The 22,564-nt window shown below is 43.4% G+C and overlaps 1 protein-coding gene across 2 annotated transcripts in view; it reads right to left on the bottom strand.

The window, feature by feature from the left end:
* Positions 1–4,977: 4,977 nt before the first annotated feature.
* GRXCR2 (glutaredoxin and cysteine rich domain containing 2) overlaps positions 4,978–22,564 on the bottom strand; it is a 47,969-nt gene continuing 30,382 nt past the window's right edge. For both annotated transcript variants that reach the window (XM_090289307.1, XM_090289308.1), the window contains exons 2-5: positions 18,296–18,690; positions 12,364–12,591; positions 6,729–6,922; positions 4,978–5,409 (exon numbers count right to left, since the gene is read on the bottom strand). In XM_090289307.1, coding sequence (XP_090145433.1) covers positions 6,740–6,922; positions 12,364–12,591; positions 18,296–18,690 — 806 coding nt within the window. In that variant the 3' untranslated portion in view covers positions 4,978–5,409; positions 6,729–6,739. The remainder of the gene's footprint in view (positions 5,410–6,728; positions 6,923–12,363; positions 12,592–18,295; positions 18,691–22,564) is intronic.

Raw genomic sequence — 22,564 nt, 5'->3', positions numbered from 1 at the left:
TTTGTTAGTTATCTATCCCTATGTAACAAATGGTCCCCCAAATTCCTGGCTTAAAACAACATATATTATCTCACAGTTTATCAGCCCACGAGGGATGGCTCCAGGAGGGGCTTAGCTGAATGGTCCTGGCTCTAGGTTCCTCATGAGGCTGCAATTAAGATGTCAGCCGTAGCTGAGTCTCCAGCTCAACTGGGAAAGGAGCCCCTTGCAAGCACACTCGTGTGGTGTGGCAGGATTCGGGTACTCAACTCCTTCCTTGCTGTTCGCCATAAGCCACCCTCTGTTCAGTGCCATGGGGTCCTTCCCATAAGGCAGCTCACAGCATGGCAGCCGGCATCCCCAGGTGAGCAAGCAAGGAGGGCCAGAGAAGTCTCATAGTCTTTTATAACTTAACCTCAGAGGTGACATCCCACCATGTTTGCCATAGCCTGCTGCTAGAAGCAAGTCCCTAAGTCCTGTTCACACTCACACTCAAGGGGATGACACAAGGGCAGAACACCGGGAGGTGAGGGTCACTGAGAGCCATTTGAGATGCTGTCTACCTATGAACTTCCCCAGGACCTTAGCCCATAAGACAACAACTCACCAAGGGCTCCGTGTGTGCAACTGAATGTCATGTCTCTGCAGACACCAAATCACCGAATACTTACTGGACACCTATGCACCAGGCACTGTGGTGGGTGCTGGGGACACAGTGAGAGCAGAGGCACACTTTCTGCCATTAGGGAGCTCAGAGCTGCGTGACTGAGACCAACGATGAAAGGAGATTTAGCCACTCTCTACGCTCTCTCCCTCCTATGGCACCTATCATTTCATTTTGCAAATATTCATTTAAATCTCTGGTTCCCTGTGAGACTACAATGTCCCTGAGAGAAGGTACTGTGTCTGTTTCATCTTCTGGCTCCTTATATCTTACACATGGCCTGACTCCTGGAAGTCCTTCAAAATATATAACATTTTGAACTTAAAGAGCAGACATGGCCAATAATCTAGTAGCCATTCACATCTTAGTATGAAGTTATGGCCCCAATTTTCTGAGAAATAATCATTAATAGGGGAAGAAGTGCTTGGGAGCTAGATAGAAGTGAACTAAGGGGACTGTATAAAGAGGAAGTTCATAATGTTAAAAAGATATAAACACTGACTCTAGTTTTGTCAAGGCCCAATTTAACTGCCCCATCCTTACCTCCTTCCCCCATGCTCCTACCTCCCAAACAATAAAGAAATTCTACTGCATTATGGTCTCAGGTTTTTGTTGTTGTTATTGCTGTTGTTTTTGCTTAGAGTGTTATTTATTTATTTTTATTGTGTTTCTATTACAGTTGTCCCACTTTTTCCCCCATTGCTCTCCCCTGTCCCGCCTACCTCCTCTCCCACAGTCAATCTCTGCCCCATTGTCCATGTCCATGGGTCATTTATACTAGTTCCTCGACTAGACCCTCCTCCTTCTTTCCCCTTCTACGCCCCTCTTCACTGTCAGTCTGCTCCTTGTGGTCCCAGGTCTTTTCTTCTCTGGGTTTTACATGTTCTTTTAACACAGGCAGTAATTATATACTGTGATTCTGACTCCAAAAAGCCTCCGCTGCCTTGCGGCATACCTCTTCAGGGGAAAGGCTAAGGGAGTAAACCCCGACAGAAAATCCGGAGCCGGAGTCCCTAAGGCGGTTTGACGTTGTAGTCAACACCGGCAACTCCTGCGGCGCACCTGAAGCCAAGCTGTACTGACTCCGTCTTTCCCTTGGACCCTTCGGCTGCGAAGAGAGGGGGGGTCTGCTGCACGGGCAACAGCAGACCCTCCATATCACCCTGCCCAGGCTCTGTAGCTTCAGCTTCACTGGAGAGGACACTCCAGCGTCATCACAAGATGTCGATTCAACACGGGAGGAGACAGATACCGTGTCACTCCCGAGTTGGACTGCACAGCCATTCTCGGCGGTGCAGATAGACTCTTAAGAAGCTACACCATCGTCTCTCGAGACGGACGGCTGCCGACGACGACGACGACGATTCTGACACTAATGTAACTCCATTTCTCTCTTACATAATTGCATGAATGTGAACTCTCTACAATTACTGTGTTTAATTAGAAAATGAGGAAATGCAACTTATGAAGACAGGTGATAAAAGCAACTGCGAACATTTCTTTCGAATTTACCTTTACCATAAAACTCACTCAGAGTAAGCTCTAGTGGACCACAGAAATTCTTACAAATGTCACTGGCACCAATCTAAATGGATGTATTATCAAAGTGACTCATATCTGTGGAAGACATATATAAGGACATCATCTTTCCTACAAAGCTTCACTGATATCCTTGGCCAGTTTAATTTGGAAAAGGAAATTATGGGTAACAAAGTTAATGCTTAATGTGGATTTTAAAAATTCAATGTGCAACTCCGTCTGCAAAAGGGATCTTTTCTGGAAGCCAAAATAAAAACAGAAAAAAAGTAGAGTTGTTCTAGGAGCAAAGGCATATGAACTCTTCCTTCCTCACTCCACAGAATCCCCTAGACAGGCTGGGATGAGAAGAAACAGCCATTCAAACCACAAATGTCATCCAAGAAGGATGTGATCTGTGAAAGGACACCTGGGCCTGCAGATCCTCGGGGTGTAAAGGAGCAGATAGGCCTTGGGGCTAAGCCTGGGTGGGAATAGGGGCCATAAAGATAAATTATGCTGCCTTCCAAAGCAGGAAGAATAGAGGGCAGGCTGGGAGGCAAAAGGAGAAAAGAAAGGAGGAACCAGCAGGACGGTTGTAAGCAGGACACAGTCAGCAAAAGAAGTCTTGCTACATCATGTCATTACTGTAATATGCTATCAGCCCCCTAGGCATCTCCCTGTGTCCCATCCAGTTTGTAACTTTCACAAGGGCCTAGTAAGGCAAGACATTTGCGAGGATCACAGAAAGGGCCTGCATGTTTATGGTCTGGGTGGATGTGACGTGGAAAGGAACAGCACATGTGGGACTAAGAGATGATCAATAAACTGAATTGATTCAATTGTTAGGACAATTCAAGGAGTTAATAAGTGTAAAGTGCTGAGAACAGTGTTCTGCAAACAGTACAACTGCTATGTACTTGTTATCATAAATAAATAAAGTCTGTAATATAGCCCCGACAGCTGGCCCAGCTCACCTGGTCAAGCAGAGGAACTGAGACTCACTGCAGTAATTCATGTATTATGCTGATTGGAACCCAAGATTATAATCTCATTAATGATAAATACTAAGTGTATTTCACCTTTATACCCTGAGGACCTAGTACAAATGTCTGGAACACAGCAGATGTCCAGTGAAAATTTGCTCAGTGAATAAATGGATAGATAGACGTCTTTTGAAAACATGTATTCATTTAAAATTTTTTTGTGTTTTCAAAGGATATAGCATTATTTTAATCACAGCATGACTTTATCTTTTAACCTTCATATTTGTTTCTAGCTCTGAAGGAACTCTGATAGTCTTAGGAGTACCTATTGGCCAACCTTGCCCTAGACTTACCCCTGACACTGGTCCAAACTACAGACAATGTTTTTAAGATCACAATCAGGAAGTGAGTATTTTAGTGCAAACTTATGTCCATTAGGAGGCAAAGAACTCAGCTATGTTTTGCATTATTTCTGGGTACAAAGGGCATTAGGCAGACCCCAGGACTTTACCCTCAAAATACATCCACAATCTGACCACTTTTCCCATTGCCACTGGCACCACACCGGCACAGGCCACCATAAGCTGTCACGAGGCTTCTTGTAATGGGCTCTGGCTTCCACTTTTGTCCCACAGCAGTCAGAATGGCTTGTTAAACCATAAATCAGATCGTGACCCTCCTCTGCTCAAAGCGTTTGTCTCAATTGGCATCCAATCAGGAAACCAGAAACCACTCCCGATATTTCAAGGAGAGGGAGTATGTGTTATAGGGAGCTGATTGCAAAGGTTCGTAACAGTGGGAAGCCATGACCGCTCTTAGGCTGGAGGAACCAAAGGGAAGGAGGAAAACCTACTATTAGAGCCACTGAAGTGACTACTGTTGGAACCAAGCTGCCTGAGCCAGCATTCCCAGCCGCTGTTGCCACTAACGCGGCTACCACGTGGGAAAGGTTGCCAGAATCCACATCTTTCAAGAGTCGGGAGCAGTTCTATCCTCCCGCAATCCAGTCCTGCCAGTACCTCACAGGGGCAGAACCTAAGAGGAAGCCAGAAGGCGAGGGAGTCTGGGAAATGTAGCTTACAACGCTCCTGCCCCAGCAGTAAGAGGAGGGCGCAGAAGGAGAGGGTGTGGGGTTGACAGAAAACAGACCCCATCCAGAGCAGCACCTCGCTCACAGAAAAACCCAAGTTCTTACAGTGACTTCCAAGGAAGGCACCCCCTCACCCAAACACACATGCACCTCCTTTCTGGCCTCATTCCCAGCCACTGGCCATCTTACTGCGCTCCAGCCACTGGCTTCTTGCCTCTCTCGGAACATGTGGACCCTCCTCCCTAAGGGTCTGGCGTTGCCGCTCTCTCTGCCTGGGCTAACCCTGCCCCGAGGCTTTCACAACTTGCCCCCTGGCCTCCTTCAGGCCTGTATTGAAAGGGCACCTTCTCAGTGATGCCTCCTTGAAAATGAATTCAAAATTGCAACACCTCCCACCTCCTGACCCCCTTTATTGTTTTATTTTTCATCACAGCATTTACCCTTTCCTAACACATTATACATTACATATATAGTTTTATCTATATAAATGTATTTTTATCTGTATTACATATCTTTAGTTGTCCCTCTATCACTATGTACAATGTTTCTTGTTTCTTATATCTTCTTCAATAAATGTCTCTATTTTTCATATTGTATGGCTGGATACCTTCTGGACAGGCCTCATATGTTCAATATTTCCTCCCCATCAAATGTAAGCTCCATCGTGGTGGGGGGAAACGACACTTTTTTCTACTGATATAGCCCCAGTGCTCAATAAATATTTGACTGAATAAATAAATGTAATCACTCATAAACATATTTATTACAGGATGAAAAGTATTACAGGCTCTTAGGAGCATGGGGGAAGGAAAGAAACATTGCTGCATCTCTTCCTCTTCTAACCCCACTCAGGCTACGTTAGGTGTCACTTCTATGTGCTTCTAACGCTCCCTGTAATTCCCCTATCCCAGCACTTGTCACACTATGTTGTAATTATATATTTGCACTTGTGTCTCCTCCACCGAAACTGGAAGTCCCATGAAATAGCAGGGGCAGTGCCCGTCTGGGTAGCACCACACATCAGTCCCTGGCAGGTCGTCCTGCGTGTCCTGTATGCAGGGCTCAAACAGTTATCTGTTGTCAAATGTTCCCATCCAAACGGAGAACAATACACTGACAGGTGTCTCGACATCATTCCTGCCTCTGGTATTCTGGGAAGATACGAGAGTCCACAGCTGTGAGAAAACAGAGTCAGCAAACAGTTAAGTACAGAAGCAAAGAGAGTCGGGAGCAGTTCTATCGTCTGGCCAAGCGAGGAGAAGCAGCATTATCATGGCTTTGGAGAATATTTTAATCTTTTTATTAGAAGTATTTATATTGCCTGAAAAGCATTCCACTGGTGAGTTATTTTAATAGCTGAATATTAGAGGATAACAAACAAACCTTGAGAAAATTAAGTTATGAAAATCCAAGTAATTATCCCAGAAAAGCAATGCATCTCCATAGATAACAGATTTTACAGCGTGATTCTCAAGGGGGGTGGGTGTTAGAGCTACAAAGTTCATTAACAAAAGCATTTTTCTAATTTTACAACCAACTGTAAGAGGAAGAATTATCCTTAGTATGTGTAGTCATAGACAGTAGAAAGATAATTGCGAACAATCAGCCTTGGTCAGTTTTTCTTTTAGAGGTTTCTAGTAGATACTTAGAAAATACCCACAGTCTTTTATGAAGAGATTGTGGCTATATCTTACACTCAAAATATTTATTTATTTGGTAATAATTCAGGACTGGAGGAAGTCGTATCACACACAAGTACTTAAGCACCAAATTTATCATAAAAAGCTTTGACTTGGCTTATATCCTCAGTAGTTTAGAGGCACGCAGAAATGTCTTATCTCGTCTCATCCCAGGAAGGAGCCTTTGCTGTCATCTGCATGAATATCAGCCCGGCACATCACTCAGGGGGGACGGGAGAGCTGGAAGGAAAGGCCTCCTCAGTGGGCCTGTCTTCAGCACAGAGCAGCACAGAGCTGCTGTGTTGCTTCTGTGGTCTGCCAGTGCATTCGGGCTTTGAGCATCCCTTTCTTCTGCTGCTTAATTAAAAATTCACTTTGACCAATGATGGTTTGAAATGCATTAGAAGCAACAAGAATTTGGTTCCTCAGAAACCTGCCTTTTTCATTCCTTTCTCACTGCCTCAGTATGCAAAACAACTCCCAACCAGAAAATGACATCAGCCTGCAGCCATTTATTTGTTCGCTAGCACAAGGAGAACCCTGAGCTCAGTCAAGGGACATACATGCACACAATCCTGCAAGGATCATTTTAGAACCAGTTTCAAAGGCAACGCTAATTCGGAAATGCCTCTGCCACTTAGACCCACAGAGAGATGTTACCAGCCCCGTGAGACGTCACTGAGTAATTGAGTTTTTTTTCTTTTTGCCGGCAGTGGAAGTGATCACAGCTGCTGTGGCTTCCTTGCTGGGAGAGGGAGAGTGGGGGCAGTTTATTAGAAATAACTTTAGAGAGGATGCGATAAAAGCAGACATACAAATCCGAGGGCTATTGATTGCAAATCTGGCAAGGCTGCAGGCCATTCTCATTGCAGGCAGGGCACCGCAGGGCCCGGTAGGACTCCTTAAACCTGTTGGCCAGCATTGAGAACTTGCTGCCGTGGCACAGAGAGCAGGTGGCACTGCCCGACCCTCGGCAGTGAAAACAGTTGTCATCTGGAAGCTCCCCTTCCTGCAAGAGATGGGTCAGGGTTTAGTTACACAGCAGTTCAAGTTCATTGATCGCATGCAGGTCAAAGAGCACTGGGCTGCTGCAGAGGCTATGGTAAAATAAGAGGAAAATGCTTCCCACATCTGCCAGTGAGGGAACTGGCCAGAGGCACAGAATAAGCACAGCAATTTACCAAAGAGGGTTTTCCTGGGGGACATCTCTAAGGCAGCGTCCTCTGTTACCAGGCCTTGCATGCGTGACTTTACATCCTTCATTGCCCTTGTTGCCATCTGAATATTCCAGGAGGGCAAAGACTTAGCGCTCCTCATTGCCAAATACCAAGAGCGAACATTTGTAGCATGTCTAGTAGGTGCCATGCGCTGTTCTAAAAGCTTTCTTTCATACATCAGCCCATCTACTCCTCACAACATCCCTGAGATAGTATAAGGATCACCAATCATCCCTATGTTACAGGTGGGAAAATGAGACCCTGAGAAGTTCTGTTATTCACCAATTGTCACACAACGTGGCAGAAAAAGAGGCAGGTTTTGATGTGAGGCAGCACCAGAGTGTAGGCTCCTGTTGACTTCCTAACAGCCCCTCGTTGTAGCTGTCCAAAGTAGGTGCTCAAGAAAGACTGTTTTGTGTGACCGAGAGACCAAGTGGATGAATGAATTGCAATACTTCATCTTTGTTCTCTTTGAGAACTGAGATAAGGCCGCAGGGTTCCGAGCTTCGCTCTGGAGTCGGTGGCCTGGGACCGAGGCCTGCCTCTGACATCCGTTAGGCTCCTTGGCCAGTTCCCTTCACCTCCCTAAACCGCCACCTCTTTACCTGTGAAATGAGAGTGACAAGGCTTACCTCTCTGAGTAGCCAGAATAATAGATGAGAGGTTATATGAAAATATTGTAATATTATCTGGGATATTCTCGGTTCACTTCTAAGCCTTGCTAGTAAGTCTCCAGTCCTCGACTCCCACCCTCCGAAAAATGCCCCCTATCTACTGTCGTGCCCCCCCCTAAGTCATCTCAAGAAAAGAAGCAATCTTTGCACTCCTCTGCAGAGACCTTGCACAGACCTATAACCTTCCAAGAAATAAGGAGCGATACCAGATCTATACCAGGTGGATCCGGCACCAGGTCCTGTCTGCTTCATTTTCAAATCCATCCATTTTTTCCCACCCACAGCCACAGTCCTAGTCCGGACTCCTACCAACTCCGGCAGCAGCTCAGTGTGGACGCCTGCCTCTGGGTCCATGGGCTGCTCTCCCCAATGATGCCCATCTCATTAAGTGGCCGGCAACCGTGATTGCCACGTAGCACTCAGGAAACCTTTCAATGAACACTTGCCTTCCAGATCAACTTCAAATTAAAACCCAGTCTCCTCAGGCTCTTAGGTCTCCCTCCTGCTGGGCTCCGGAAGCTTTCTCTCCTCCCAACCCAGCCAACTCCCACTGCTTTCAAGTGTCAGGGAGCCTTGCCCACCCACAGGTCTGGACCAGAAGTCCCCCCACCTGTTCTGCCCACAGGAAGCTCTTGGAGCTGGTCCCTCTCACATCACTTGCTGGACATCTACTGCAGTGCCAGCAAAATATTTGCTATTCATATATTTGCCAAATGAATAAATAAACAAAACAATGGTGTCTAGCAAACACTTTCTAATCTTAAGTTCTAGGAAATACCAACACAGCTAGAATCCACTGGGTGGCTCAACTCAGCTCACACAGCTTTCTTTTATAACCTAATAATAAAAATAATCTATGAAAAGGGAGGCATTGGTTCTGAAAATAGCTCCATTGTGCTGCATTGTGCTTAAAAAGGTGTTAAATTTTATTCATTCTGGATTTAGGAGTGGAAGTGATTATTCAACTGACAAAAACCTACCTCATGTCTATGAGCCCTTTTGTTAATATTTTATTGATTGTTGCCATACTTCCACACAGTAACAAGGGGAGGAATTTGTTTTCTTCTCTTAAAGTATTCAAAATCAATATATTTGCCAAAATGTTCTTAAAGCAAATTGCCATAGTCCACTTTTCTGCCAAATCCACATTTTATGTTTTATACTTGATCCTGGTGAGATTTTAATGGTACAAGTCAATGTGGTCAGAGAAAGTACAGGAAAATCCTAACATAATACTGCGCACGTGGTCTGGAAATTAGTTGTATAGAATGCCAGGTCAGATACTGAAAGATTCATAAAATGACCTGGTAAGCCTGCTGTAGAGAACAAAACCAAATCATTCATCAGATTTTATCTGATGCGTTATTGGAGCTTTCACTAACGTTTCTATTCTTACCTTGGGTTATGACCTTTCTCTGACCACTCACCCTCAACATGCTCATTTAATTATTTAATGATCCATTAAATCAAGTATTCCCAGAGCCTCTACTCTACACAAGGCATGCAGAACATAAGCATCAGTCTTCCGTTCTCATTATCTTTAAAAATTCTCCGAAACTAGTTAGTAAGAGGACTCAGAACATGGTTGCACAGCAGGGCTTAGGTTCTAGAGCCAACAAACTTCTGCAAACCACCCTGTACTAGCTCCATGCCCAAGGCAAGGGGCCCCAGCTTTCTTCACAGACTCCAAAGCTTCAGTGGCCCTGAAGACGGTAATCAGCACCAACTGGGGGGCTGCTCAGCCAAGTGGTTACAATCATGAGATTGGTAGTCAGGTGGATCCGAGTTTGACTACTGGCTCCGATGTTTCCCCAGCCATGGAAGGAGACCACTAGTAATGTCTACCTCGTGGAGTCTTTGCGAGCATATGAAGTGGACTATGGCATACAGGGCACGGGGCGTGGTGCCTGGCTATCGTGGCCCCTCATCAGATGGTAGCTGTCATTACTACTGTTTATTTTTCATTACTATCATTTCAAAGGCAAAAGCACATAAAGCACAAGGGAGCCCAGGTGATATATGGTCTCAAATCTACTGGACACAGGGCCAGATCTTGCCCCTTCCATGTTTCGCGGTGGCTCAATTCAGTTCTCCCTCTCCTTTTCTCCCATGGTTATTACAGAGGCTCAGCGTGGCCTGACTTCTAGTCTTGCCCTGCCCTTTCATCAGGGTCCCTTCTGCTTCCCTGTCCCCCACAACGCAACGGAGAGTCTCCTGGTCAAGGCTCCTTGGTGTTCTTTGACCCTCTTTTCTAGAATAAACTTGGCTGGACATTTACTGTAGGAAAGAGTGGGCAAACAAACAGCAATTTAAAGCAGAGTTTAAAGGACAGGCAAGTGAGGTGGTCACAGCAATTTTCTGCTGCACAGCCCTGCCCTGGTTGATGGCGTTGCCACTAAAAAATATGCCTCTCTCCAAGCTGAATTTAAAGATGATTGTCCTATCAGGCCTCTTGTTGCTTTTTCATCCAGGGCTGCCATGTGACCTGTATTTTAACATTCCTGGCTGTGTTCTGAAAATCAGTGCTCCTACCAGTTACAGGATGGTATGAAAAGGGTCGAGTGAATGAATGGTAATGTGGGGAGGGGATGCTTGCACAGTGGTGTTTAGTTGTCTATCGGCTGCTGCGCCACGTTCCGAATAGCACTGTCTAGAGAAGGCAGGGGCAGAGATCTTCTGACCAGCTGGCTTTTGGTCCCAAACTCTAATGTTCTTTCGACAAACATTTAATGTTTACTGAGCACCTACTATGCCAGGCTGTGGCTTGGGAGGCAACGGAACTACTATATTACACCCAACATAGACATGGCCCCTGCCCTCACGGAGAATAATCTTACGCAGTGAGAACAAACATTAACCAAATAATTGCACAAATAAACAGAAGACTGCGGCCATGACGCCTCCACTGAGACCTTAGGGGCTGAGGGACAGGCAGTATGGGATCAGCAGAACATTCCAGGCACAGGGAAGTTGCCTCTGCTGAGAAAAAGCCAAGAGCATATGAGGGGCAGCTAGACGGGCAATGTGACTGGGCAGAGAGACCAAGGAGAGATGTTTAAGAGATGAGGCCAAGAGCAGCCAGGCTACACGGTGTTTTCAAGAATAAGTGAGGTGGTCTGATTTTAGCCCAAGTGAAGAGAGGCCAGTGAACAGTTTTGGGTGGGAGGTGGGGGAAGGGTGATGAGTGGATGACAGGATCAGATTTGCATTTCAAAAATATCTTACCTCGTGTGAGATCAGATTAGAAAGAGACAGGAGTGGCTGTGAGCAGAACTTTTAACAAGAGCCTTTCAGTGGAGTCTGGTCATGACCCTCTTGTCCCAATCCCTTGAACCCTCCCAGGGTGGGGACTTCACTCCAGTGCAAGGAAGCCCTTGGCCCATGTTGTCATGCCAACAAATGGGAGGTGAGAGTGAGCCCCACAGAAAGTTTCAAGTCCCAAAAGATGGAATCTAAAGAGAAAAAAAAATCCACTTCTGCTGCTGTGCAAGCTTTTACTCTCAGCTTAATATCATCAAAATTGTTTTTCCCACCCCCAACTCCACACTGTGAACTAATGAATATTATCAGTCTTCTCCCAATCTGAGCATGTCTGAGCAACGATTTCCACGGTGAGGAATGTGTACGGAGAAATACATTTGAACTATTTATATTTTTACCTAAAGAAGGCAAGAAATTAAGCTTTAATAATATTTTCAAAAGAAATTGTTATACTAATTTTTAATAAACTAGTTGACACTGGTACCTTACCCAAGAGACCCTGAAATAAGTATGATGTGCCCTGGCTGGTGTGTTTCAGTGGACTGAGTGCTGGCCTGCAAACCAAAGGGTCACTGGTCCGATTTCAGTCAGGGCACAGGCCTGGGTTTCAGGCCAGGTCCCCAGCTGCAGACGTGCAAGAGGCAACTAATGGATGTTTCTCTTCCGCTCTTTCTCCCTCCCTTTCCCTCTCTCTGAAAATAAATAAATAAAATCTTTTTTTTTTTTTTAAAGCATGATGTAAAGTGACCCCACTTCATATAAAGTGACAATGGTGTCCTGGCTCATTCATTCATTTCAGCATATTGCAACATTTTGCAGTTTACTTGTGCCTGGTCTCCTGGATTGACAAATGATACTGTTTAGATTTTAACTAAACTCATCTCTATGAAATCTAAAGACCCACAACTTGATTAGATTTCTTCTAGGAAACTGTGGATTGAGGATAACACCAATAATAGGAGCGCAAGCAAACCCATAAGGAAAGGACAGAGCTATTTTTCCCATTTCTAGAGCAAGATGTTCTAAGCCACGCTGCAAATTGAAAACAATAGATACCTAGTCAGATCTCAAAAGAAGTCATTTAAAAATTAAAATTAGGAGTGTTTGAAATATGAACTTATAACTATGATTGCTAACAATATACCATTAAAATATAACAAAATCATAACATCTTTGATATCGAGACATCATAAATAGTCATATCCGAAAGCCGTTACTTAAGTAGTGCACAAGCGAGGCGGCTTGGCGACCACTGCACCAGGCCGCTCCTGGTGGGACAGCGCAGCGCGGGGACGCACCTGTGGGTACCGGTTGTGGGCGAATCTGCTTTCAGTCTCTGCCAAAGGCCCATCGTGCTGGTTGCTGTCTCCATAAATTTCTTCTTTGCTCATCAGAGACTCTTCCTCAATCTCTCCTTCCTTCTGAAGTATTTTCCTCATGAAGTCCCTCTTGTCCATGGGGGTTCGAATGATTTTCAGGTTATTTGTGTAGATGATTATCTTTCCAAAATCTATAATAGGTGGGGACTAGAGAAACGGAGAGTGAGCATGGAACCTCGACCAACAATCACCAAGTAAATGCAGGGCTGCAGAACCTGCTCCTTGTCGCAGGCAATGGAGAGGAGGAACTCCCGCTGTCCGGTACTTGTGACCTCAGCAGCCCACAATGCTGCAGTCCACTCCCTGCTTGGTTGGCTTTCTAGGAAAACTATGACAGCTGCCATGTCCCTTCCTCCTGTCGGTGGTAACTGAGCAAAGCTGAACTAGTCATAGAACTAGAGTGTAAGACTCTGCAGAGTGGAGTCCAGAGTATATATTTCAACCACATCCCATAGCAGCTGATGCAGAGCCAGGCACAATGAATGCTTAATAAATACAAAGAAATGCTCTTTTTAAAATAAATATCACTCCAGATTTTTTCTATGCAAAAATAATAACAGTAGTTACAATTTATTAAACAATTATTATTGTTATTATTGTCAGGAATTGTGCTAAGCATTTTACAAGCATTACCTCGCTCACCCCCTGAACATCCCTATGAGGTAGATGCTATGGTTTCCACAGTCTAGAGAAAGAGAGGCCACATCTCGGTGGGCTTAAGTGCCTCTCAAGGTTATAAAGTTACTAAAAGTCTGTGGCTGGAATTCAAACCCAGCTCTGTCTCACTCTAAAGTCCATATTCTTAGCACTTATACTAAACTATTCACAAGCACCCCCCCATATCATTATATTTATTTATATATATTAATATGTCATATATTGTATTAATATATATATATATTACTTTGTAACTTGTTTCTGTTATCCATCTATGAAAGCCTTATGTCAGTGGATATGCTTCCGGACCGTCATTATTAATAGCTTACATCCTTTGCATGGATTTCTCATGCGCTCCTTAACCATTTGCTGAGGACCGATTTGGACAACACTCCGATGCAGTAGAGAAGCCTGGGAGTCGGTGTTTAGGGATGATTTACCTAAGAACACAACTGCCTTCCCAGAGCTAGGACAGGTCGCAGGAAGACAACACTGGGTCCCAGTTCTACCGCTCACCAACCACAAGATAAGGTGAGCCGTCTGGCGTCTCACACCCTCAGCTGGCTCATCTGTAAATGGACTGCCATCTTGCTGGTACGTACTAACTATCACAAACTAATCATTAAAACAGAAATACCTCTACGCTGGAGGGTACACAGGTGGGTGCTCTCCTGCTTCCCCGGCCTCTCTTCTGACATCCCAAAACCAGTGACATAAACTCTAAGACTTAGGGCCTCACATGTTAGGACCCTGCCCCCACACTGCTGGCTTCTGGGGCAATTAAGCAATTAAATATTTTGACTCTCATCCCTGTGGCTCATTATATCATCTTCCAGGCATGGAGATGCTATGAAGAATATATAAAACAGAGTTTGCAAAAGCTGAAGATACCAGGCAAAGGGTAAGCATTGTTACTGCTGTTATTATTAAAAACTGTTCTTTCAGCAGCTAGCGCATGCACAATCAGGCTACGCAGCTAAATGCTTTGGCATGAAATATTCCGCCCTGGTTTTACAGACCCATATCAGCCTCATCTAATTAGATGCTACACTTAAGCAGTCTCACCCTGGCTGGAAAGGGACTTCAATATTCAGGTCCCCTTCCTTGAAACATCCAAGGAGTTTTCAATAATTATTTATGAAGCCACAAGCTTCCTACCTGGCCCTCTTTTCCCTCCCTCTCTCCTAGGGATCGTGTGGCAGCTTCCATTTCCTATAGTTTGATGCACGCTGGGTTCCTATTTCACACTCTGGACTATCAGTTTCTGAACCTCAGAAGATAAAGATGGTGGCACTTTTGGAAGGTTCCATTTCCACTCCCAGTAACAGCTTAAGAGGTTTGGTTACTAGGAAGCTTTTCTTTGTATCTACAGCTGGTTTCTTTTTTTTCAAGTGGAAAGTCTCAGTATACTTTAAAAAATCTGCAGTCATCTGGTTCAATCTTCTGCCTCTCAGTATCTGAGATGCCCAGGCAAGTAAATTTATTTTTAATGTATTCCAAAGATGGATGGTCCCAAATCACCCTTAAGGTGTGTTTAAGTTTCAGTCACCCTGACAGCCAAGTTCTTCCTTGTGTCTCAGGAAACTCTCTGGGTGTAACTAAGCTTCACCTTATCTGGTTACAAACATTTGCCTGTGAGGAACACCCTCTCTTACATTATAGACGGCCAGGATGGAGCCAGGAATTTTTTGTTTTCTTCCATAGTGCCCAGAATGGTAACCTGTGTGATTGAGCTTCATAAATACTCTGACGTCAGTGGCAATGTGCCAAGATTGCTATTGGGTCACCATGACACCCTTCCACAGCTCCAAGTTTAAATGCAGAAGAACCTTACTGGGTACTAGAAACTCAGTGGTCTTGGGAGGCAGGCAGACCTGAGCTCAAATTCCATTCAAATGTTACTTGACAGTTCTGTGAGATTGCAAGTTATTGAACCCCTATGAATTTCTGTTTTTCCAATTTATAAAATTCTTTCCCACGGAATTATTGTAAAGATGAATTTACATATTCTGTATAAAGTGGGTGTTCAGTAAATGTTACCTCCCTTCCTTTCCCTTCCATTGCTTATGACCCTTATAAACTTCAGTCAGTTCTAATCCCTTAAAATATTTGATTGCTTATAACCACTGTCTCCAGCCATCACATAAAAATTTAAAAAGACTCAATATCTCTTTCATTAGAGCCTGGTCATTATCACCATGGTAGGTGGCATATACAAGCACCAGGCACAATGCTAAGTGCTTCTTGTGCAGTATCTCTTTTTAATCACCATACCAATGTTTGTTAGCAGGTACTTTTATTAGCCTCATATTACAAATTATGGCATTGAAGCCCAAGCTCACATAGGTAACTAGGTAGAAAGGACATCAAGCCCAGACTTTTAACTGACATCAGAGCCCTTGTTTAAAATATATATATATATATATATATATATATATATAATTTTTAGTGAAATAATCCAACCAGAGAAAGACAAATACCATATGATCTCACTTATATGTGGAATCTAATGAATAAAATAAACTGATGAACAAGATGGGAACAGAGACAGGGTACACAGAACAGACTGACAGCTGTCAGAGGGGAGGGGTCTGGGGGACTGGATGAAAGAAGGTGAAGGGAGTAGCCAAAGAACACACATGCATGATCCGTGGACACAGACAAGAGTGTGGCGATGGTCAGAGGGAAGAGGGGGTAGGGGCTGGGTGGAAGTGGGTAATGGGGTGAAGGGAAATGAGGACATCCATAATAGTGTCAACAATAAAGTAAAAATAAAAGTAAAAAATATGTTATTTTAATATGGTAAATAAACATAACATGAAATGTGCCATTTTGACCATGCCTAAGTGTAGAATTCAGTTGCATTAAGTACTTCTACATTGTTGTGGAACTATCCCCACCATCCATCTCCAGAACTTTTTCTTATTTCCAAACTGAAATGCTGTACCCATTAAATAGTAACTCTGTCACTCCCCTCCCCCAGCTGCCATCTCTATAAAGCTGACTACTCACGTAAGTGGAATTACACAACTGTCCTTTTGTGACTTACTTCACTTAGTATAATGTCTTCATATTTCATCCATGTTGCACCATGTGTCAGAATTTCCTTCCTTTTTAAGACTGAATAATATTCCATTGTAGTATACGCAACATTGTCCATTCATCTACTGGTGGACATTTGGGTTGTTTTCAGCTTTGGGCAATTGTGACTAAAGCTGCTATAACCCTGGGTATACAGGTATCTGTTCTAGTTCAGAGCCATTACTTTGAATTATTATGCTTAAGTACTACCTACTGTTTACTCATACCCAGTATTTACTAGGGGTTAGCTTACAGTTGTATTCACTATTGAAAAATCATGCCTTCCCAGCTCTCCTTTCCTTGTTGTTCATGAACACCACGTTGACAAGCTGTTCCAGTGGGTGCAGGCGCACAAATCCTTCCTGACACTCTCACACCTAGAGGCTGGCCAGACTGAGATGTGGCATTTGATCAGGCAACATACAAAACAAGGATAAATGGACTAGAGAAGAATCTAACCCTGAACATGGCCTCTAGAGTCTGGTGTTTAAATCGACTGTTCTGTGCTGCCGTGAAGACTCAGTTTTCTGGTTTTATAAATCCATGCCTAATCATACCTTGACATGAATGTCAAGTTTGACATATTCACTTATGAAAGTCAAGCAGTCCCATATTATCTACTGTGGCCTTGTACAAGGTATTGTATAAACGACAACTTTGTAAATTCTAAATCTACAAATAAGATTTAGGTAAAAAGAGATACTGTAAGCATAAGACAGCTAAGTACCTAGGACACAATAAATACTCAGTAAATGGTAACTATTATTATCATCATCAACATTATTAGTAGTGATCTTATTCTCTAAAAAGGAATATTCCATAGAAAGAAAGTGTGAAGAATCAGAAGACCCGGCTTCTTATTCTGACTCTGCACCTAATGACCCTATGATATTCGGTGAGCCCCTTAACGACTTGGCACTCGGTGTTCCTCATCTGCAAAACAGGCACAGTCACACCTGGCCTTTCTCCTGAAGACTGTGGTGAAGACCCGATGAGAGAGTAGGTGATATTGCTTTGCAATGCATAAGCCACTCCAGTAACAGAGGGGCTGTTCATCTAGCCCCCTATAACATCAGAAAACTGGTACTAGCTTTGATAAATGTGGACATGTCCATAATTATACTTTTATTAGTGCTAGCAAGGCCAATACATTTGTCTTTTATAAATGTATTATTTGTTGCCTTAGGAAACTCCAGTAAAAATGATTACAGAGTAATCATCAGAATATCACACTTCAAAGAAGTGTACCAATCCTGGTAAGCTATTCATGAATAACCTGGTTGGTACATTACATAACTGTATTTAATCTTCAAAAAAACCACATACATCCATAGTCCCACTGGCAGAGAACATATACATATCTCCTATTAGATTTTGGAAATCAGTGACTACTTTTCCAGGCTTTTCTAACTTAAAAACATTCATGTATAGGCTTTTGATTATTCATGGTATTGGAGAAGATCATTGAAATTTACAAATAAAAATACACGTTTCAAATGAACTACTAGCTCCAACTTCTTCCCCAAGTAACATTTCCTCTGGGGGATCTGCTTTTCGCCATCTCTTCCCAGGACTCCACCTACCCAGCGCTCATGCTAATGAGCAATGGAAAGACAAAATAAATAAACTAATGGACAGGCAGACATTTTTAAAAGCAGGCAGCAAGAGGGGGTAGGGAAAAAAAGAAAAGAAACAAGACATAGATTAACCACAAGGTGAATAACTGCCTGGGGTAAAATGAGCACCTTCAAACACTTAGCTCTTTTGGGAGACAAGACAACCCATTGCTGCATGATTTTCTAAAACAGCAGCCGGGCGACCTGAAAACCACTGCACCTCTATTTACTGAGATAACCCCACTGAAGACCCAGTGACAATTTTTCACCATGGGTGGAATTTGAATACTATCCGTGCTTATTGCACTTCCCAATAAGTAGTCAACAGGCATGGTATTTTTGTCCCAGAAATATTATTCTAAGAGCGACTTCCACTGGGTGCACCTATAGCCCTCATGGGTACTGGAGCATGAGCATCATACACATTTGAAACATTCAGGTGTTTCTCTAACACACACTTTAGTCCTTAAAGCTTATACACCACGCACAATACCAACCTTATGGTCATTTGCCTTGTAATCGTTGAAGAAAGGCTGGCTGCCCGCCAAAGTGTAGGCATTGCCCTCTCTAAACACACTGATCCTTTGAGCAGTCAGCTTAGGGGAGTATGACCGGGGCTTGGGGGCTTCCCCAGACCCGTAAACACCATCCATTGGTTCAAGGGACTCTTGGAGAAAACTGTGAGGGTACTCCTCCTTGGGCGACTCTAGTTCCTGCCCATCCTCAAAGACCTGCTTCAACACTCGGCCGCTGTAGGAGGAAGAGATCTTAAACCGTACTTTCCGGGGTTTGCCGTCACTCTTCTGGTTCAGCTTCTTCTGGGGGTCCTCCATCAGCAGAAAGTTCCCTCTGGGGCTTCCAGGCTCCAGTGCAGCCAGTGAAACCTGGAGCTCTGAGAAAAAGGCACTTTATTTTCCCTCCTCCTGCATATAATTAATTCAAGTTGCTGCTGGGACATGCTCAGTTTACTGCAACTGACACCCACACGTTAAATATTGATAGACCCGCATGCAAAGGCAGGCAATTGTGAGTTTATGGAGCAGAGTGAACATGAGACAAGATTGGTCTCTTCTGAATCCTAAACTCACCCAGAACTTCACCCCAACCCTAGATTTTCTTAACCCCAGTAGGTTTATTTAGACTGAACAAGTACTAGTTTGAGTAAGGATCAGTTACTCAATCAGTTAGCAAATGTGTTGCTGTTCTTACCAACAGCTATGACCTAATAAGCATTTAATAAGTGCCGGAGATTTCTGCATGCATTATCTTACTTTATCCTCACACTAACCCTACACTGAAAGTATTATTGTCCCTGATTTACAGAGGAGAAAGTGAGGCTCAGAGCAATTTCCCCATTTAGCTACTATATTATAGCTAAGAAAGTAACAGAGCAGGGATTCAAACCAGTTCTCTCTGACTCCAAAACCCATGACTAGTCCACCCAGTTTTCAAACTGTGTCTCATGGAATCCTACAAAAGAGGAAGAAGCCACAGGCCCTGGATTCTGGGCCTTCTGCCCCTGTGTTAACCAGGGCAGTTCCACTTTATATCTATTTTATATAGGCAGTTTATAGCATGTCAATTACACTTCAATAAAGATTTTTCTTTTTAAAACACCAGAAAAAGACGCATTTGCAAGCACAGTGCTACGCCCCACTGCCTACTGTAGACAGCACCTAGCACTGTGAGCCAGTCGCTGGGATGAATATCAGAGAATCGTGACACATGGGGCTTGAGAATGACAGCCCTGCAATCTGGTTTAGGACATGGACCTAATACATATGAAATAGCTTAGGGAGCAAGGTGTCCAGCGCTGACTCCCAGAATAGCTATTCTGGGAAGAAAGCGGTCCCTGAGGGGATGAGGATGAAAGAAGAAGGCTGGTAAAGGAAAGGGCCCTTGGGTTGGGTCTAAAAGGATGGGCTGGAGTTGAAGACTGGATGGTGGGGGTTAAGCTCTTCCTCCTGCCTTTGCTCATTACATCATCATTTGCTTCCTTGCCCAAACTGACCTCTCTCGTACTCCTGTAGCCATTCCTAGGTACTCTATGCTTCTGCCCCCCTCCATCCACCCCGGCCAAGCCCTCATCACTGACTTCTGTTTTTAAAGTTGCAGCAGTTTTCTAATGACTGTCCCATCACCCACAGGTCTTCTCCATCTTGATGCCAGAGCAATGTTCCCAAAATAAAAGTCTGTGAATGTCAGTCTTCTGCATATAAAGTCCTAATCCTTCCTTTCAGCAGGCGAGGTTCCTCAAAACCTAACCCCACCTTCCTTTCCAACCTCACCCTCTTCGTTCCTGCGGGTGCTGCCCAGAATCAGAGTTTCAGGCGCACCGACAAGCTCACCTGCTTTTCAAAACCACCGGTTGCTGTCCCTTATCCAGCACTCTGTTTCCTGGCTGAAATGTCAAGCTCCCACTCCTCCTCAACGTCCACCTCAAGCATCACTGCTCCTGGGAAGCATTCCCACCTGCCCCAGGGAGGAAGCTGTGGAGCTTTGTTCCTACCACCATTAAGTGCTTGCTGTTTTCTTTATCCCACTCCTGTGGTCCCCTCAGAGGCGGATTTAACGGCAGGCGCACTGGGCACATGCCCTGGGCCCCAACTTCTGAAGGGCCCAGCAAAACCCCAACTTTACACGTTTATGTTCAACTATTAGTTCAAAACTTTGTGAGTATTATTATGCTATTATTAATTATATTATACATATATTCAAATTTTATTGGAAATAAAACATTAACAGTACATAATATTTTTTATTTATTTATTTAAAAATATGGTTAACATGTATTTTTATTTTCCATGCCTCTCTCTTTTTTTTTAAAGGGGCCTAATATTTTCTTCTGTGCCCGAGGCCTCAACCAACCTTAATCCACCTCTGGGTCCCCTCTCTGAACTGTGGGTGCCTTGGAGCCAGAAGCTGTCTTGACCATTTCTCTCTCCCTAGTGATTATCAAAGTGCCTGGTATGTAATAGAACTCAGGTAAGAATCGCTGAAGGAATGACTCCCAAATAAAAGAAATCCAGTAAATAAAACTTTTAGAAGAGGAGTTAAGCATATTTTGTGGACAATTGTGAGGAGGTAGAATCAGAAAGTTGTCAAGAAAAACATCTACATTTCTACTACGGAGAGGTTTCACAGTGATAATACCCCCATGTAATCAACATGAAAAATACAGTAGGTTAAACACACACACACAGAAACAGCATCTTTTTAGAAAGGAAGATATACTCTTCATAATATCAAAAGGTACATTCTTCTAGGTTCCCTAGAATGCAGGGGGGGCCCCAACGTACCGGGAATGGTTTACAGGAGGCTGGAACACAGGTCCCTCAACCCTTATGACAGCCACCCGGGGCCCCGGCTTCCTGCCAGTCACCTCTGACCATATCAGCCCTGTGCATTTACTCCAGTGTACAGAACAAATAGCATTATTATTTCCAATGTATGCCCTACCACAAAAATGATTGGGAAGCCCTATATAGAAGAGTATTTTCTTCTATTCATACCAGGAAACAGGTATGAATAAATGACCAACAGCCTATCTTCATCTGGAAGGGCCAATGAGCCGACTTTCACAGCGACTTGTCAAATAAGCATTTTCAATCGCCCAAGAAAGGAACACCATTAACAACAGTAGCCTTTCAGAGAGTAGTCTTCAACCAGAGCCCATGCACTGATGCATTTGCACAATCATGCCTCTGCCACTTGGAAATTGTTAAGTTAAAATTAAGTTAGAAATATCGACACACTTGAATTAAATGGGATCCTGACTGTGAAAAAAAGAATCATTTAATTATGTGAAGAAATCAAAAGCTGGAAATGAGTTTTCTAAGTAACATTTGCTCTGTACATTTTTAGGGCTTGTCCCATACTCACAACAGATTTTGAGCAAACCAGACCAAAATGATGAGAAGTTTTGAAAGAATCACGCTTACTTGATAATTTGTAGATGTCAGTATTTTCAGAATAGTCATAACTTATACATTTCCAAAAGGAGAATACAATTGATAAATTGAAATCAATTCCAGTAGTTCTATGTAAAGTCTTAAAAATGTTCATATCCTTGAACTTTACTAAGAAAGAAAATAACTGCATAAATCAGGAAAAATAATGTCAAAACACTAACATTGATTACCAATGGGGGAAAGGTTCTGAATGATTTTTTTCTTTCCCAGTTTCATTATATTGTAATTATCTGTGGTAAGCTTATCTTACTTTGATAATCAGGGGAAATATAAATAAAAAAATCTACTCTTTTCAAACTAATAATCTCTCTTAAGGAGATTTTTTTTTTTCAATTTTTAAGAGTTTATTTGAGAAAAAATCAATTCAAACAGGGTGGAACCAAACCGGATGTGGTTAGGGATGCTCTGCCAGCAGGAGCTTGGGGAGAGATTTACAGAGAAAACGGGGAAGCCAAGTAAGGAAATGACTAATTGTCTAAAGTTTAAAGCCTAATTGGCTGCTTATGACTGGTTGTCCTTAGCATTTTGATTTTGTAACCATGAGGCACCTACAGGCCTAGATTTGGGTTTGCCAAAGTCAAAACTTTTAGATTTTGGTAGATCACCATGGCCTAAAAGAGCCACATCAATTTAATGGCCTCCTGTTTAATAAATTTAATAATCTCCCCCATTTGACCCTCTTCTCATACATGAGAGATGGACCAAAATTTTGTATTAGTGTCATTCTCTGTCACCATCAGAGTTAAGGTGCTCTTGTCTCATTGGGAAACTCATTGGGTGTGATGTCAGAACCAT

The sequence above is a fragment of the Furipterus horrens genome, unplaced genomic scaffold (genome assembly GCF_987537825.1).
Source record: "Furipterus horrens unplaced genomic scaffold, mFurHor1.1.pri manual_scaffold_10, whole genome shotgun sequence".
Classification (NCBI taxonomy): domain Eukaryota; kingdom Metazoa; phylum Chordata; class Mammalia; order Chiroptera; family Furipteridae; genus Furipterus; species Furipterus horrens.
This window is presented reverse-complemented; position numbering and strand designations above follow the sequence as displayed.